The 20,365-nt window shown below is 36.7% G+C and overlaps 1 protein-coding gene across 1 annotated transcript in view; it reads left to right on the plus strand.

Moving 5' to 3' along the window:
* ZNF804B (zinc finger protein 804B) overlaps positions 1-20,365 on the plus strand; it is a 225,516-nt gene that overhangs the window by 191,966 nt on the left and 13,185 nt on the right. The window contains exon 2 of the mRNA XM_063150924.1: positions 1,306-1,449. Within this exon, the coding sequence (XP_063006994.1) occupies positions 1,306-1,449 (144 nt within the window). The remainder of the gene's footprint in view (positions 1-1,305; positions 1,450-20,365) is intronic.

Below are 20,365 nucleotides of genomic sequence, written 5' to 3' on the forward strand. Positions count from 1 at the left end.
CAAAATGTACCTTCATATTAATCTGCCATACCCAATACCAGCCTCCAGCCCTCTCTGCTCCCTGGAGCTGGGCTGGGCACAGTGATGTGCTAAGAGCAGGCTGTCCCAGATGTGCAGCATGTCCTGGCTTTCATGCACTCGGAGTTTGTCACGCAAAGAGCGGCGAAAGCATGTGGACAGCACACAACACTGACTGAGAGCATGGAAACCTGGCAGCAGAAAGGGCTCATTTCTTTAGGAGAGTAAAACGGTACAGCAAATGATGAATTACTGCAATCCCTGGCAATATATTACGTGCACTCAAGAAATACCAGCTTGTCAATATGAATACAAAATGAATAGCTTCTACCAACTTTTTTTTGTTCTTGTTTTCCGTATCAGAAGTTTGCACTTTAATGCTAAATGTTTGAGGAAGTGTCATAAAAATAACAGCAACAGGACTTTTAAAGGAAATAAGATTGACAAAGGCTGCTGCCAATTTTGCATATCAGGCCCTTTATTTAAGTGCATTAATTTGACCTCAGTAACTTCTGGCTCCTATGTTTGAAATTTTCTCTTTTTTACCTAATGTTATGTGTTGAATTGAAGTGTTTGACTCTCCATAGCTCTCACTTGTGTCACTGGGAGATATTAGGAACTAATTGTGTTTTCCCTGTTTTCAGCTGTGTTTGCATGAGCCTGGGCATTTGCTAGTGCTCTTCTCAGTGGTTGTGGCCAAGAGTTACTCTTTCACTTTGGTCAGGTTGGATGGTGTGTCCCTTCATGCAGATGTTGGGAAGGACAGGGAAGAACAGAAAAGGCTCTTGCAGAGGGGGGTCTGCTCCAGGGAAATCTCAGCCAGCCAAAGCAATCTGCTGCCTGGCCCCGGTGAATATTCCATAGAAGTCAGAAAGCCGAACACGAAAGAAAACCTGCCATAATATCAGATTAAACCAGTTTACTTGCTGTGAGCAGCAGTACCTGAAAGAACAGATATTGGGGCAGTCTGGGGCTGAGTTAACAGGCTGACACTGGGGGCTTACTTGTTCTTCACTGCTCAGCTTTGCTGCCCAGGGCTAGGCAGTATCCTGATGGCATTCCTCTGCACCCCGTTCCTCTCTCCTCACAGCAGAACCTACAATGAGCAGTAAGAGCAATTCCCCAAGAAACACAACACTTTCATTGAATCCCATTTAAGACCAAAACCTGCTTAGCATGTTTGGGATGGAGTCTGTGTTCCAGCTGTCCAGGGCTTGCACTGTGCCTGATGAAAAGCAGGAGTTCACGGTCTCAGGTGAAGAGCCTCCCTTTGCTTCTGCCCTGCAGGACTACGCTGAGAAGGAGAAAGCTGCAGCTAAGGCCCTGGAGGATGTGAAGGCTAACTTCTACTGCCAACTGTGTGACAAGCAGTACCACAAACACCAGGAGTTTGACAACCACATCAATTCTTACGACCACGCTCACAAGCAGGTAAACCTGATAAATGTCTTGCATGTTACGATGGTCTCTCTTCCCTCCTCATTGGTTGTGGGAGGTTTCTAAATTCACCCAAGTAGAAGACAATTCATCATTTGATGCTTTCAACTTCAGCATGCTATTTTCCATTAAAATAAAATGGAAAATATTCACTTTTATCACAATTTCTTTTAAGCTACTCTGACTGAAAGATCTCAGCTGTAGCTTTAGATACATGCTTAATACTGATGTCTGGACTTAATTTGATAAATTTAAATGTGGAATTGCTTAAAAACCACAGGCAGGGGGCAAGACCACTTCCTCAAACGACCAGGTCCCTCTTTTGACCCTCCTAGTCGCAGAAAAGCCTCTATTCTTCATGTTTTTGTCAGAAGGCATATGACCATGCTGTTTCAAGCTGGTTGTGCTGTTTCAAGGGCAAAAATTAATTTTATCTTTTTTTTTTAAGCATCTGTTTCTGGAGTTAAAATCTACATCTCATAATGTTTCTCAGGCAAAATACATTTTTCCTTGCATACAGAATGATATAAAATAATCCCTGATGAGACGTTGGATTCCTGGAAAAAGATCATAAATACTAATTTTTTAACACTTTTTTGGTATCAATTCTATCACATTTGTACGTGGTAGGTATATTTTACCCATATGTGCCTATTAACTTTATTTCCCAAGTCCCAGTTTTCCTCCAATTTTAGAAAAATCCATATTTCAATTGGCAACATGAAAGGAAAATGCAATTAATTCATATAAACACTTCAGAATTTAAAGAAAATGGTTTGTGAAGTCCAGGAGTGAACGTTTCTGAACCTCTGAAGCAGAGATCACCTCTGCTGACCTGGCATGCTAAGCACATGTTACTGGATTCTGTAGATGGATCTTTTCCTCCTGGATTTCTGCTAGTGCTTGCACTTAAGTGCTCATGCATTGCATGCATCCAAGCTGCCAGGGAATTAGTGTCCTCTGTGTGATCACACTTGTGGGTTCATGAGGGTCAGGAGCTACCTCAAAAATATGTTAAACCATTAGAAGTTCCAGGTATTTCTGGAGAGAGTATTAGAAATAATAATGTTGAATAAAATGAGCAATGCTAAAGGCAAAACTCCTCAGTCTCCCTGAAAGCAATCTTATTGTCTTCCGCAGATTTACATCACAGAGGATGTAAATCACCCTGAAATTTTCTGTGTGCATCTATCACAGCACTTCATTAAAAAACTGCCTAAGGTCTGCCCACACATCAAATGCTGAACCATCCTGCTGAATCCAAGCACCCCAGGCAGCTATCCATGGGTAATAATGGGACTCTTTTGTCCCATCACTCCCAAACCAGAGTTATGTGCTTATGCATTAAATCAAAAGCAATTCCCCTCATCACCATTCTTTTAATTAATCCATAATTTTGTTTATAATTGTACAAAACAAATGTTTTTCCAGATCCTAAACCTGTGACTCTAATCCCTATAAATTCCCATTTGCTGCACACAAGATTTTTTCACCCTTCAGCTGTTTTTTTAAGTCATCAGAAATGCATCTGAACTCAAATGGAGCCATTTGTGCTCTTTCCTCTTCACACACTCCCCCTGCAAAAAGCAGTTTATGCTAAATCCAACAGCCTGCTTCATGCACCAACTATGATTGGGTTGTTGGGCAGGGGAGGTTTTTGGCAAGTTTCTGTTATAAAAGGGCTTGTTTAAGCAATAAAACTCTTCCTAATTTTCAGATAAATTTACTGCATTAAAAGCTGCCAGACATATAGTGCTGGAAACTAGGAGTCTGCACAGAAATGCGCGACACATACAGAATATCAACGGGCAGTGCAAGCTCACCTCGTCCTGCCCTTTCAGATGCAGTTCAGAGGCTCAGTTAGTGCAGGATTAGCTAGATACCCTCCTGATGTGACAGGGTAATTCAGTCTCCTCTCCCCTCTCACTGCTTACCTGGTCAGCCAAGCCTGGAAAAAGAATTAGTTTGCCTCTAGGAATAGGGTAGGTGTTTACTCTGACTTTTTATAGTCAGTCACAGAAAAGCCTCCCTTCATGATTGCATCAGCATAATTAAAAAAAAAAAAAAGTTAATTTATGGTTTCCTGTGGGTTTAGTTAGTTTTGTTTCAAAATGTTTATTCTGGGAGGGACATTAGCCAATACAAGAGCTTCTTCCTCTGAAGGTACCTTTTCTGCTTCCCAGCAGTAATTTGAGGGTAGCTTTAGTAATCTGCATGGGTATGTTCTAAACATCATTCTTCTAATGGGGAGTAAATTAAAATGAGACACTCTTTGCATCTCAGTAACAATACAGTATACTCCTCCCATGTGATTTCCCATTTAAATGCTACTACTTCACAATTTGTATTAAAGTGGAAATGAGGTTTAGAGAAGATAGTAAGGCAGAAAAAAGGATATTGCACTGAGTGCTTAATCATAAGTCTTTTGTTTGTCTTCCAGAAGAAACAGATTTTATTCAGAGAACTGGGGCTTTAATCTCCAAATATTGTGGTTTCATAAAATTAATTTTACGATCCATTTTCTTATAGATGATTTCAACCAGCTGTTATAGCAGGAAGTGCTGAGTCCTGGACCCAGCAGCTGGCATACCAGCCATTGCCCTCCCTGTCCTCAGAAGCTGCAAAATGTTTTGATGGCAGTCTGGCCTTGTTTGCATAAATGGTCTTTCTGCTGTCTTTCTGTGTTAGATTATTCTAAAGCAGTATACTCAGACATTGCCCCCCTCTCTCTCTGCTTGCTACATACCTTCAAATTTATAGGCATAAAAATATGAGGTATGTGTACATATATATGCATAAAATTTTGACAGACCATCAAAGATCAATGCCTATATCTTCATTATCTTCTAACACTATAATCACCCTTGAGAGTTCTAATATTATTTATCTATTTTTGAGTAACATTTTCCCACTATTAAGCAATTCTTATTCCTTTGTTTGTCTTGTCAGCATTAGACTCAACATCTTTCCTGACACGCTACAAGAATTTTTCACTGATGTTACCTGCTATTGGAAATTAATTTATTTCAGCGCCCTGCTGGATAAAGTGAACACAGAAAATCTGTCTGATTGGAAGTTTGCACTCCCACCCAGCTTTACCTGAGCCCTGTGCTGTTAAACCTGATACTTAGCAAGGCTGGGGCAGGAGTGGGAGCGCCTTTCCTGGGAGAATCTAATCTTTCATCACCGTACAGCCCTGTGCATGCATCTCTCATTGGCCCACCACATGTCAGCTAACCCACTTGAAGTCACAGCTTTTTCCCTTTTTGTTTTTTTCCTGTGACTTTATGAACCCAGGGGCAGCAGTCAGGGGGAGCAGCCTGCTTGATAAACCTGCACTTTCTCTCCTCAAGCATCAAGGTGAAGGACGCTGGCTCTGGCTTGCTCGCTGTGCTCTCTGCAGCAAAAGTTAACAGCATCAGAACGGGGTACTGGGCTCTGCCAAAGCTCTCTGAGCGCTGAAAAGCAAAAAGGGTCCTGGTGAGAATTCATTTTAAAGTGATCAGGATATAGAGAACCAAGACAGGCTGCCACCTGAAAAGGTAATTTATGCAGGAGTCAGTTAAGCTGAAAATAATGTACAAGGGTAGTTCTTTTTAACCATGTTTTGTGCATCTTCAAAATGAAGCCAAAGTTGAGCAGAGGTGTCTATTTGGTCGATATTATTAAATGGAATCTTTTAATAAGTCCAGGTCATGCACAGTATCCATTCATTCAGTTAACAACAATGTAGTTGGAGCTTTCAATTTTTTGTATAAATAATCCTTAGCAATGAGCAAGGCTTTTAGATGTCAGCAAATGAGAAAATCACAAATCCATTCCATGTACTGCAATATAATAATTATGATGATTAAAAAAAAAAATAATAATAGCTAGAAGCAGCAATGAAAAACAAGACTGTATTGCCATCTTGGGGTTTCTGATGACAAAGCAAGCTTTTAGTTTTGTTGTCAAAATTTAACCATACAGTTAAATGCATCACACTCTCTCCTGCAATAAAAAAATACACAAACTAAAAAAAACCTATAAAAAGCACCCCACAACATAAATTTTAGTGTCCTTGAAGCAGACAGTACTAAGTAAGAGAACAGAAGTTTCAGTCTACTCTGGCTTACGTGAACATACCTGTATTTCAGTATTTACATCCATGCATACAAGCATTTTGTTATATTTTTGGCATGAGAAACTGATTTAGTGTGTACAGCTGTTGGCATTTACTGTTAAGCCTTTATGGTGCTTGTGGATTTAAACTCTAATTCAGACAGAGATTTAGCTCCTGTTAAACTTCAAAGCTAGCAAATATGCTTACATTTTAGCTAGCATTGCTGCTGCCACCCAGAAAATGTACTGATAAGCTAACTCAGAGAAAGCTCCAGGAATAATTGTAAGTGCTGAGATCTTGTTAGTTCATCTTGAGGGTTTTTTCCAGCATCTCTGTGTTTATTGGAGGAAAAGTAAGTCGTGTCTTTTGGTGCCAAGGCAAACCTGTGTTACCCAAACAATTTTCATTTGGAGGAAAAATAACTGGTTTGGCAATATCTGAGGAATTTCACCTTAGGATCTGGATGTGGGAAATTAGGCAAACATGTTAAGAAACCTTCTTGTGGACCAAGGAATGCATATTCAGCTGTAAGAACACCCTAATCCCAGACAGAACTACACCAGCATGAAGGTCCCCTATTACATGGGCTTGTGTGGTCTGTGCTATTTTCCCTTGGAAAATGGGTGTACCCACTGTTTCTCTGGTGATCCCATGAGGACAGGGCTGAGGTCCTTCCCTGCAGCCCCTGCTCCTGTACCTCTGCATCAGGACATTGGCCTTTAGAGAGATGACCCTTGAAAAGCAGGACACTGGCCCTGACTTGGTGGGGCCAAGTTTTGCGCATGGGTCTGTACTCTGTGGCCTTCTCAGGAAACAACCTGAGTGGTAAAAGGCCTCATAATTTCTTGCTTTCAGTTAGCAAATGGTGCTGTCAGCAGGATTCTGCTCCTGTAACTCACCAAAAAAAATCACCTTGGTTTGATGCTTGTCAAGAAACACTTTCACATTCCTCACATCTCTAAGATTAAAAAAAAGAAGTCAAAAAAGAGAAACAGTAATATGGTGTTAGATTCCCTCAAACAGCTGGTTTATAAGTGGATTTGAAGTGATGCAAGTGTTTTGTATATGTCATAGTTACTGTCTTCTCTAATGACCGATCAATTTCTATGCTCCAAACCAGCTATCGCATACACAAATTTCTGTATGTGTACAATTTAGAGTGTTTAAAATTAGGCCCTGTCCTGAAAACTTTGAACTTTCTAAGAGGTAGCCCTTTAAAAAACCCCCTCAAAAAAAAAAATTTAAATGTATAAAATGAAGGAAGCTCATATGTTTTACAAGAGAGGGGTGTTAGAGATGAAATTACATTAGAATATTGACATTATGATTCAATGCAGTCAACAGTTTCACAGATTTTTTTCTACAAAGCATTCTTTAATTTCAGTGAAATGCCTGCATATTTCTAACTTTAGCCAAATCTATTACCAGTTTATATTTTAACTATCTCTGCTATACAATTATTTAGAATGATCACCTTTTCCAGTAAAACATTTGTTATACTTCTGCTTCTTTGCAACACTTTTTTTTCCTCTTGAATTTGGGGGTAAGGATACGCTCAATTTTGTTTTATTTATTCATTAATCTGCAATAGAAATAACAATTTTCTGTGCTCTATCCTTTTAAGCACATCTTTCTCTTCCCTTGGAAACAGCATAGTCTCGATGTTTCTAGACTAGTCTAGCTTCTTTTTATATGAAGACCAAAGTGAAAAGCAAATAATTAATTTCTGAAGTCTATCCTATCATTTCAGTGTCTTTTTGCCTTAAAGAGACCTTTTTCTTACTCATTGTGAAACTAGAGATTTTCTTGTTGTTACTTATTCCTATGCCATTTATTACATTCTCTAATTTCTGATACAGCTTCACACTTTCTTAGCTGTTCTTCATACACTGATTTTTCAGTGTATATTCTTGTTCCTACTTCCAAAAATTACTTCCACTCTGACTGTAACTTTTCTCGAAGAGAAAATTTTTGATAGTTTCTTGCTGAATAGTTATACTTTTCTCACATTGCCTTTTCCATAATTAAAAGTTTTTCTCACCCTTTTAGAATTTTTCCATGTGAATTAACCCATTCCATCCATCATTCTTGTATCTAAACTAGTTTTGCTTACAAACCAGGTTACCCCAGTGGTAGTGGATTGTTAGATACAGAACTGATTGAGATGCTTATAATAAAGGTTTACAAACACTTTGTGTTTTAAGAACAAGCTTTCCTTTGCCCTTGGTTATTGGGCTGAAATTTTGCTTATGGATGACAAGATTTAGCAAATTAACAGTAAAAATACATAGTATTTGCAAAGTCAAGAATAACAAAGTGAGAAGGCTTCAGAATCAGTACTGTTGGGACACCCTAAAGTGATACTATTATGGATCTGCCCTTTAACGAAATCTTTAATCTGAGGTTGCATGTTGTTTTCAGTGAGGAAACATCCCTGACTCAGTACTGAAGCTGGACTGTACTTTAGAATTTAATTCCTTTTGTGCAAGGGATGCAACTGCTGCCTGCAAAAAACTGATGTTGTGAAATGAGAGGGAAACAGAAGAACACGTGGGTTTGGGAAGCAATTATGGAAATAGGTGTGGACAGAAACTGCTAGAACAGCAAGGCATGCAAGTATCACTCAGGAATTAGAAGACAAGGGAGAAGAAAGAGTTTCAAGATAAGAAGGACCAGGAGAAATAATCAGTAAATGAGGAGAAATACCAGGATAAAGCACAGCAGGAATCTCTCAGTGTCAGCCACTTAGCACCACCAATGTCTAAATCATTACATTTAGGGGTGAGAAATTGAGTGACTAGGCCAAATTTCACAACTCTAATTCTGTTAAAGAGAGTACCATAGATATTGTATTGGCACACAGTGTTGCACTGAAAATAATACAAAGGACTTACACAAAAATGCTTACATAAAAAATGCTGGGCTCTGGAAAAAAAAGCAAAGAATAGAATGTATAATGCTGTTTTCATATACATTTTCATCTTTTACTACTGCTAGATAATATAAGACCAAAATTTCCTTGTCCTGAATGCTTTTTTCTGTTGTTTAGAGACAGAGAAATCCTGCCTTTCAAAAACCATGTTTGCATCACATCTGCTGTGCTTCTGAGCACCTGCAATCCAGCAATTTTGAAATGCTGAAGTAGCAGTTCAGGGGAACAGACAATCAGGTTGTGTCACATAACAGAAACTAATGCAAATAAGGGTAGCATGAAGCAAAACAGGATGACATCAGCATTTAAGTAAAGGAATAGTGTACAACATAAGCACAAAAGTGGGACATAAAAAATGTGATAATTCTGTGGTTTCACTGAACTAAGAAGATTTATTTTCCCAGTTTGAAAATTTCTTTAAATTAATGTTTTCTTTATAATACCATGCAATATTTTCTTAAATGGTATGAGGGGAGGCTTGTATTTACAGGTCTGGTAGACAGAGATGCTTCAACTGCACACCAGAGCAAGTGCATGCAGCAGAGTAGCTCCTGAGCAGCAGAAGCAGCATTATCAAATACCACTGAGCACACTCTGGTGATTAGGAGTGACTCGAGGCAACACATTCCAAAGAAATGTCACCAGAAACAATTCTTTATTTTAAACTTACCAGTCTGTGCAGATCAGTGAGCTTTAAAGAACTGTTAAACCTGCTGCCCTGCCAATGCTCTGCTTCTTTCTTATTACTCAGTGATAAAGTAAATAAATTGGCAGTATTCATCCTTTTTTAATTGCATGTTACTTAGAATAATGAGATTCCTTTCATCATTAGCCCTCAAAAATTCTTGCAAATAATGTAGAGCTTCTTTTAAATTTAATGTCTTGATAAGCTAAATTGTTAAATGCTAGATGCTATGGAATTACATTTGGTGTTCTTTAGAATGAATGCTAATTAACATGTAAATTAGCAATTTAACCCTCTTTAAATTGGAAAAAAACCCATGGGACACCTAATTTCATAGTTGTTAATGATGGTCCAAGGACTGTAGAATTTTTCTTAAGCATTTCATTATATAAGGAATTACAAAAGTGTACTATCTGGTTTTGGCATTTAAGACATAGCAATAACCAGAATGTCAGTTAGAGGAAGTGCTTTTCATTAATGCCTGTGTTATTGTTCTTTCTGTTCTTCTCAGATGGTATACTTTTTAATTACTAAAGTTTTAAAAGTAATTTTCCTAGCAGTAGGAATGGTTGATGCAGTGTAATGGACGGCTTATTAAAATAAGCAAGGAATTGTAAGGATTACATTTATAACAAAACCAAAATGATGATGCCAAGCCACAAAAAATACAAAATTACCCCTCAAACCATCATTTTAGATTTTAATTTTGTGCAATAAATCAGAGCATGAAGGAATACATTCTTCTTCAATTAAATTTAGACTGAAGGTCTAATTAACCTGGTGGAAACTCAGAATCTCTGGTTCAAATAATTTTCCATTGCTTCAAACTTTGCTCTCATTTAGATTATGGGAAAAGATCCCAAAACTAAATTAATTAAAGCATTCTGTTATGACTGTTTTAACATGGCAATGATAACTGAAACCAAAACCAAAAATTGAAGCAAAAGACTTTCTGAAACATTCCATTCAAATTAAATAAAAAAAAAGGTTTTGACCAGGTCATACTTTATCCTAGTGCTTAAAAAGAGTTATCAAAATCAACAGACTTCCCTTTGGTTCTGAGTTCTGAAATATTAATACACACAGTACATAGAATATGACTTAATTAAGTGATCTAGGCATGTAGAACCTAAATATTTATGTTTAGATTATTATTCCCTGTTAACCTTTAGAGCAACCAGACTGAAGTCATGCCTGTGTTATTTAATAAATAAGATAAATTTTGTTGGGAGTTGTTTTCCTTTTAAACATCTTTGTATTCAGGGATACAGAATTTTTCCACTTTTTCAATATCAGCTATAAAGACAGAAAAAGCAGAATAAACAGAATGTTTTCTATCTACTTCTATGTAAAATGTGACCATTCATGTGAAATGTGCTCACATGAGCTATCAAGAGATGGACAAGACTGACTGCAGGTGTACATTCCATTTCCTGTGCCAGCTTCAGAGCACTGGCAAATATTACATAATACTGTGTGTAGGCCACATATTTTGCACAGTTGGTTGGGTTTTTGTGATAAATCAGTAGATCTGGAATACATGGTGTCATTTTAAGGTGTCTACAAACAGTGAGGTGAGAGAGGCAAAGCACAGGCAGATGCTATGATTGGCTTTGGTGATCGTGTGCCCACAGGTACCTGAACTCATATTTCTGGGATGACTTTTAGAATAAGGTATTATTCACCCAGATTAAGGAACCTGTTCCACAGGACATGCCACGTCTCTGCATATCTTACCTGAGGCAGCCCTGTGCCGTAATCAGCCTTTTGGAAATACAGCAATTAGCTGTCACAACAAAATGTTAAATGTTCACAGAAAAATTACATTTCTCTTGGCTTCTGCATAACTTTTGAACTTGCTGATAACTTTCCCTCACCTGAAAAAATGATAATACTTTTAATCCCATTGACATACACAAAGTGTGTCTGGCACTATAAACATCTGTCTAGAATTTGTATCTATTCTAGTTCTGTTCATTTTTAAACACCTGTACTTTCCAAGCAGTAATTAATATGCAAGAATGTAGCTGCACAATTGATTCCTGTGGAGCTTTAAGTGATACTTATCAGCTAGGTTTGTGTTCAAGGAACCTTACAATGTGCCTTGTACATCTTTAAGGGGCATTCCTAGCAGAAACAAATATTTTAAAGCAAAATAGAAACATATCTATGGATCACCAAGACAGCAGCAAAAAGGGTGAGATTAGTAATTTATCATCCTTATTTAGTTAAATGCATTAATTAAAAGATGTTAATATGTCTCTAAAGAAAAAATAAAGGAGGTAACCCAGACTGATTATCATTTCACATTTTTGACAATTTTATAATAATTAGGTTTTATCAGAAATAATTTAAAAGGTGAGAGCTCTTTAAGCATCTTCTCAGATTAAATTTCAAGGGAATGAATAGAGAAATGTAGGTGACATGCATGTGAATACCAAACAAATGTACTAATGCAAGTGATGGGACAGTAAAAAATATATATTTCCTGAAAATAAACCAAAGCAAAATCAAACCAAATCAAAAAACCTAAACTCTAATTTTTCAGGAAATGTTTTTAGAGTAGAATAATTACTCAGGAATGTGATAAACTCCAACTATATTTCATACAGAAGGTTTGCACCATTTAGTTTCAAACAATTTGAAATGGTTCATAAAGACTGACATACTTTGTTTCAGGGTGCTACTTTAGAAAAATACATTTCAAAATTTCTTGTGTAATAATACTTTCATAATATTAATTATAACATAACCACACCTTTTGTTTGTCATTCTAGAGATACAGAAATTTTGAGAACTGCAACTTTGAGATATTATGTTGCATTGCTGTTTAGATGCATTAACATTGAGAGACTTGGTAATTTCATTTTTCATATGAGTTTTCCAAATTTTATTCCCCCACTAAGACTAAAAATTAAAGAAATCCCAGATATCAAATTCTTCTGCATAGCAGAAGTTCTAGTCTTTTAACAAGTGTGTAAGTATACAGGAATTGACAGACACCCCCTGGAACTCTGTGACATACTTTATGCTCATAGTTAGCATTTCTTGGCTTCTTTTCAGCTCTTAGCATGTTGATGGATTCCAAGTACTGCTTCCTTCAAAAGAGACACCTAAATACTTGTGTTGAAAAGTGAAATTCCATTGATGTGTGTTTACACTTTCCATTTAGGATCTGTGCTATCCAGCATGGTACTAAATCATTTCTGGCAGAATGAAAACAGAGTATGGCTTGTGTTCTGAACCTGCCCTGGATCTCCTGTCTTAGCCCAGATTGTGTGAATACCAAATCATAATTAACTCAGAAACTATAGGGTAAAGTAATACCACGTTTGGGGGTAAACCACTGCAGTTTATCAAGGAACATAATGCCCCCAGGAAAGAGGTCACAGCAGCAAGCCTGAGAGTTCAAGAAGTGTTTGGACAATGCCCTCAGGCACACGGTGTGAGCCCTGTGCAGGGCCAGCAGTTGGCCAATCATCCAGCTAAGAATATTCTGTGATAATTACCAATATTTGCATACAAAAATATTGCCTAAAAGGTACAATGTAATTGTCACCTTTCAAAAGGAATCCAGAATATTCAGATTAGTCCCATCTTTACTTCAAAGCAACATTAATTCTCATCGGCTCACAATCTACCATCTTTTCTGAGTTCTGTGCTACTTTTATATAATTTCATTCTTCCACCAAACATTCAACTCATTGACATAATCTTGGCTCTCAAGAACCCATGTCAGATTCTGATTTCCTTCCCATTTTGGAATTTAGCACACCATAATGTCGATTTTCTTGGTTAAAAAAATTGGGGGGAAAAAAATCAGATTCTGGCTTTCAGTTTGAAAATAATAAGAAATTGGAACAGTACACATGTCAAACACCAAGTCATAGCTTGACACATCTAAACATGGAGTGCATCAGAAGTATACAGCAATTGTTATAGAAATTTTTTCATGTTCAGGGAAATGAACAGGTTTTTTCTTATATAATTCTTTTTATTGTTGCAGAAGGTCTGTCTAAAAGCTAAATCTACAATACGTGGAAAAACGATGAAGTTTTTATCAGAAATTAAAATTATAACATTCAATCCAGCTGTCCTACTTCTCCTTGTGTCCAGAATAGTTCCCAGAATTGTTTTAACTCACCTAGCCTAAAGAATATGAAACCACTATCACCATATTGTATCTGAATTGGTGCATATTTTAAGATGCTTCTTTTTCATTTCAGTACATATAATCACAGTATTTCTCTTTTTTTGAAAGAAGCAATTAAAATCCATGGGTGTAGAAAAGTATGGTTTACTGGGAAATAAAACATGGTGCAAAAAAAACCAGCAACTTTGAATTTCACAGGAATGAAAATTTCATGGGAGGGAGTAGTAAAGCTTGTTTAAAAAGTTCTTAGTGTCAAGTGATAGGAAAGAATTTGAAAAGCAACATACTATTTCCGAAACAGTGAGTGAGAGTTCATCTTTTGACTCTTAAGCATGCTCATGTCTACATGAAAAACTAGATGTGTTTATAGCACCATTTGATGTAAGAGTAAACAGACATTATCTGGAGCATGGCTAAGAGGATAACATTAAATGTTACCTCCCATAACTCCAGAACTCCATATAAGTGGGTAAGAGAAGTAGTACTGGATTGCTCTTATAAAAGTATATCATGTTCATTCCTACTCTCTTTTCAGGGAGAGGTTTCTAGAATAGTGTTAAAAATTTTAAATTATGGCATCACAATTGAAGTGGGTCAAGTTTCAGCTCAGTGACATGTAACACACTATTAAGGTCAAAGGGACAAAATACAAGTCATAAGCTGCAAATAAATATTTTAAGCACATGGAAATTAAAAAAAAATATTTTAAGCTAGATAGGATCAAAATATCTTTGCCTGATAAATTGGAAAATTAGTGCATTCACTCTTCATGGTTTGGTCAACTCTTTCTGTGACATACTGCATTTGCTTAAGAAGCACCTACTTGCTCTTGTCATTTCAGAAGGAAATTCTCTTTAACTGGGAAGAGAGATGGATAAACCAAGTAGATGGAAGAAAGGAGACTAACATCAAAGGAGAGAACACACAATAATAATGTGAGGCAAAATTTGTAAAATCATTAAATAAACATAAAATATAATGAAAACAATCTTTTTTAATATCAGTACAATGTACTGGGATGTGTTCTCAGAAGACTGTCTCTGATAACCAAAGGCTAAACCAGGCTCTTGAATTATTATCCCTGAAAAACAACCAACCAACCCCCCACCCCCACCCCAAAAAAGCCCCAACATATTTTCATCTTTTTCTGCAAATAAAACAGAAACTGGAACATAAACTGCTACTCCAATCCCATGTATGAGGAAATTAAAATTAACAGATCTTCTATCTGAATGTGCTTCCTCTGTGGGCCTCCCTTATGACAAGAACAGCACAAATATACTTCATCCATATTATGGGTCTTTAAAAATAATAACATATGCATTAAAGCTGATCTTTAATCTATATCTTTTTTTTAATCTATAATCTTTAATCTATATGTCTATATTAGCATTATGATGATCAACACAAACATATGGGAAATAAAAAAGAGAATTGTATATAGCAAATGCAAAAAAATATTTGCATATATCTGTATAAATAACAAACTGTAACATAAACTTCTTTTAGAGACTTAGTTTCATAAAGGTGAATGAGCTTGTAAAATGGGCTGGGAGGAGAAAAATCAAACAGAAGGATGTGAGAGGGAACAAAGAAATTTCAAAGAGCGCTTGGCAGATGGTTTAAGAACCCAAATCCCAGAACAGAAAAAGACCAAATAGGTTATAAACAGCTAATCTCATTTAGAAGGAAAGTCAATTCTCCCTGTCTTAAATTTATAATAAAGGAGAGAAAGGAAAAATGGATGGTAAATACTATAAATCACAAGTTTAGAAATTGGAAAAGAAGTGGTGGAGGAAGTAAAAAGGGCAAAAGAAAATCTGTAGTCATCGGAGATGAGGGCAAGAAAGTTTCTGGAAATGTATTAAGAACATAAAGTATCTTCTGGTCCAAATTGAAATTATTTACTTGTTAGCAGTGATATAAAAAAAAAAAACCAACATTATTCAAAACAGATTTCTGTTCTATACTTGGAACAATGCCAGATGACTTAACTACATCCATGATGTTTAAGATGGTTGTGAGGTACCACTCTATCAATATTTAAGAAGGACCTTAAAAAACATGTTCTAGAAATAAATATTTTTGTCTCAGCTGGTTCAGGCCATAAACTCCCCTAATATTTAATGTTTATTTTTAATGAGTCTCAGAGCACTAGAAGAAAAAGCATCAAGCTAGATGATGCCATGATAGAATTCAAAAAGAATAAATAAGAAAATCTGTCATTTTGACATTAGTGCCAGGGAGAATACTGGCATGACTGATACAGATCTCTGTAAAATATTGAGGAATTTTAATGTAATTAATTTAATTTATTATGGATTATATAAAATAGCTTTGGCAAAGTGACTTTGATTAATTTATTTATCTGGATGTCCCCTATCTTGTGTTAATGAAAAGATTTGATTGGATGATTACAAAATTCCTTTGTGGTCTTTTCTGATTGAGCAAACTCCAAGGAAATCTCATGTATTAAAGCTCCTTTACTTGGAGCAGACATTTTTTGTTGTAGAATTGCTGCTAGATTCCTGGTTACCTTTAACCATCCTACTCCAGGAAAGCTCAGTCTACTTTGAGCAAATACAAGAGAAATAATATTTTGGTTTAGACTGATTAAAAAAAAAAAAAAAAAAAAAAAAAAAAAAAAGAAAAAAAAAAAAAAAAGAAAGCCTCAAATTCTAATTTTTTTATAGCTAGCTATTATATCCTATTAAAAAATCAATTTTTTACTTCCTTCACATATTTGATGAGGCTTCTGCTTTAAGTCCCTCCAGTATCCTTCACACACATTTGCCCAGTTTGTAACTTTTCATCTAAAGTTCAGTGCCTGGTGACTGTAAGCAAGATTACATTTATCTCAAGGACATATTGAAATATTTTTTTTTTAGTGATGGACTTGAAGTTCTCTTGCAGAGCACTTCAAAGTCACCATGGAGTGGTTGAGTCAACTTTCCTCTGTGCAAACCATTAACACAGCACAATAACTTGGAAGAGGTTTATCATTTATGCTCTGCTGTTGTTCCCTCAGCTGCATCATAGTTACCAAGAATCAACCTATTATACAGCTAAATCAAAATTACATTTAATTCTGGTGAATTACATTTTTTTTTCAAAGCGTGTTCAAAGAATTAGTGATGATTCTGTAAATTATTGCAATTAGTGATACCTGCAAATGCTGGTTCAGTCTCTTCTCTGTTCCTTCCAAAATTCACCTCAACTCTCTCTGCCTTCATTTATTTATTTGTAAAATGATATCATGGTAAGGATGAAATTTTGTAAGTAATCTGAGTTCTGTCTATGAAAAGCGTTATTTAAAATCCATGCATGGACATTTCTACTGTCATTTTTGTTGCTCTGAAAACATTCTGACTGCATTGAAGAAAGTTTGAGGCCAGGTTTTGAACTCACCTGAGAGTTCTGGGATAATTTAGACTCTCTTTTCATTAAAATGTAAGTGATTTTGTATTCTGCCTGCTACAATTAAGCTAAGGAAAAAAAAAAAGTGGTGGGACAGGCTTTAAAAATGTGGAAAGTCATAAATAATTTTAAAATAGAACTACAATAAGTACTGAAATTTTTTAAAGGCACTAGTCTTGCACTGGATCTGTAATGCCAGTTTCTTCATTTTTAGCTGCTTAAAGGAGAAGAAAAAATAAATAAAATATATAAGATGATGGTTTTGATCTAAGAAGGGTCCAAACACCCTGACCAGTGAGGTAATATTGAACTTGAAGGGAAGATACAGACCCTGCCCCAAGTTTTTTATCATTGTAATGTGTTGATTTTTCTGGATAAATTGCTCTGCATTCCAAAGGGACACTAAATGCATCTCATCCAAGCACACAGTGTGCAGCCAGCTTGGTGGAGCCCGTGACGATGTTTGCTGGAGCTGAGAGAAACATGAGTGGGCAACAGCTCAGGCTTCCACAGGAGCGACTGCTGGCACACCGTGCATGTTCTGTCCCCTTCCCTGTGGAAACAGCCTCCAAATGCATCTGCTTCAACTTCATCTGGGGGTTCTTATGAGAAATACAACTGGATCTTTGAAAATGGAAAGCATCCACAAATGGATGCTTTCATCCAGCAGTAGATGAAATCAGTTTAATTAGCAGGAATATTTTTAGGTCTGGTTAAACAGTAAGAGTTTCTCTGAAGACATGAAAAAGAAGCCCTCCAAAGGGCCATCTGTAATTATCCTTCAGGTTAGATCTGTGATCAACATCTCATTCACTGATAGATGGATTCTCTAGGACATGTCTGAGGACTGAATTTTCCTCCCTCTTGCTATCATCTCATTCCCTAATCCAATCAGACAAGGATATTTTCTTTTTTTGTCTTCTCATTCACTTCCACTACCACTACAATATTAAATCTGTTACAGCTGGCTATAATAGAACATACTCTAACAAATAATTACTTGCACACACTTCAAAGAGATCTGTAGCTATTTATGGGTAAAACAAATGAAAATTTATCAGCCAGTTTTTGAGCTTCATCTCTTATTGTTAATTCCTGTATATAATAGCTTTTCCAATTTATTTTTAGGATTTTACTTACCATAGTAAAGGCAAATTCCTTCATTGCTCTTTCCCCACTTTCACTTAGCAAGCTAACACTGTAAGCTTTACATATGGAGTTTAATTTTGCTCTCTAGTGTCTCTCATTCTCATTTGATAGTTTGCAGTGTTAAATAATTTTACAAATAATGCATTTGGTTCCAATGTTAGGGTTACAGGCAAGAGAATAATTACTGAAATTAACATTCCTTTCTTCCTCAATTAACCCTTCCATGGTGAATTTGGTTAGAACCTAATTAAGGAGCCTTTTTGCTGAGTGGGAATAAATCTTTAAAGCAAATCAGGCCCTCAAACACATTAGTTCAAGGACTTCAGTTCAAAGAAGGCTCTCTAAATATAACAGAAGACATATACCTAATATGGTACATACATTTTTACCTGGGGCTGGAATACATAATGAGTAGTTTGGAGGGTGCATTGTGAATGATATTCCAGAACAAAAACATTCTAAATGTAATGGGGAAAATAATTTACTTTATAATGAATTGACATTTTCTAGCTTAATACATAGAAAATTACTTTTTTCTCAGATACCTTCTATTCCCATCCATGCAGTTACACTACTTGAAGAAGAAGAGGATTTGCAACTCAGGATAGTTGCAGCAACAGTTCTTCTTCCCAGAATCTGGAGCAGTTAACACTGAGAACCCCTGTAAAATCTATGTAATGGCACAGCCCATGGCAGAATATTCAGAGAAGCTGTGCTGTCTCCAGTACCATACTCCTATGGTCCTCAAATTGAGACACTTGCCAGTTAAGAATAAGCAAAACAGTTGTTGAGTAGCTCAAATTCCTCCTCATTTGTTGTTACCCATTCAACACTCTTGTTTGCTTTCTTTATTTGGCAGTATGTTTTCTTTAACCTTTATTTTCTGGCTGACATTCCTGCTCTCTCTATTATTCTTTTCATCTTTTGCCAAGATCAGTTCCAGCTTCACCTTGGCCTTCCTGGCAGGTCCTTACACAGCTGAGCAGCATTGCTATAGCCTTCCCAGGACACCTGTCCCTGTTTTCACTACCTTTCCATTTCCTTCTTGCCCCTTATTTTGACCAGCAGGTCTTGATTCAGTCACGCCATTCTCCTTTCCTCTTATACCAAAGGATTGGTGTAACTTCCTCACAGATCTGCCAGCTTGGTTCTGCTCCCTTGTCCCAGAGGGCAGTTTCTCAGGTGGCCCTATTGACTAAACCCTTGATTCCTCTCACCACGTTGCAGGGATGGCAATTTGCTCCTGACTTTCTGGCAGAGCAGTGGGATCCAGCTCCTCTGGCTTGCTGCCCGTGCTGTGTGCACTGGTGTAAAGGCACCTCAGCTGGGAGGTCAGCTGTGTCTCATTCATAAAGGAACACCCTGAAGAAATTAGGATAGACACCTTTAATAACCTCTGTACACAATGAAAGGAAAGAGGTTCTTTTCCATTTCACTTTATCCCTCTTGATTTAGACAGCTGCTTTAAAAACAGGTGATCAGGTCCCTAAAGTGCTTATTTCTTTCCAGTGGTTATGAAGGATGGCATCTGAAGCTGATCAGAAGAATAGCAATCCAGGTAAACATTTACCTGCACAGAGAAGACTAGAAATCAGGATCATAACTCTGGATAGAAAGTAACTCAGTGTTGCAAATGCAGCCAGCAGTGCGTGTTCAGGTGGTCATAGGCCAGTGCAAAGCAAGTATTGTCCCAAATAAAAAAGATTTATTTATAAAAAAGACAATTTAAAAAAGAACAAAACACAACACCTCAAACATTAAGAATGAGAAGAAATTGCTAAATTACAGGTATTTGACTACTGTTATTTTCTGTCTAGCAAAAGTAGGTAGTGAAGATGCCATTAATTCATTTAAATCTCCTGGTGATTCCTATCAGAGTTCCAGGAGGAAAAGCATAGATTCAGCTGTTTTTGACTGAGTCTTAGACAGAACAGCCAATGGGACTCCCAGCAGTTCTACAAGTAAATCTTTCCATGACAATGAACATTATTTTGTAGTCATCTAATACTCTCTGTGGGTGCTTATGAAAAAAGGGATGGTTTAGTTTTAAATATGGAAATGTCCACCAACAGGTGTACAAAAATCTTAGAAAGAATAGAAAATTAGTCTAAAAAGAAATATAACTGCATGACAACTATATTTGTAGCAATTGAAGGACAGAACACAAGAAAGCCATTAAATAAATCCTATTTTATTATATGTGCCTGTATTTGCATGCCCATTTAAGTGCCTAATTATGTGAAAAATGCAACTGCTGTGTAAAGCAATGTTAATTTTCAAGCACACCTACTGAGCTTAGGGTTGTCATTCAGATATCTGCTCAATTGCTTGCTCTTGTACCACACCTGCAGAAAATATCTGTGTGCTTGTCAGAAGGCTGGCACAGGTTATTAGTGAAGAAAACCAGGGCTTTGCAGGTTCAGCAGGCAGTCCCATGATCTGTCCAACACAGCTGACAAATTTCACTATGAC

Source organism: Melospiza melodia, chromosome 1 (genome assembly GCF_035770615.1).
Source record: "Melospiza melodia melodia isolate bMelMel2 chromosome 1, bMelMel2.pri, whole genome shotgun sequence".
NCBI lineage: Eukaryota > Metazoa > Chordata > Aves > Passeriformes > Passerellidae > Melospiza > Melospiza melodia.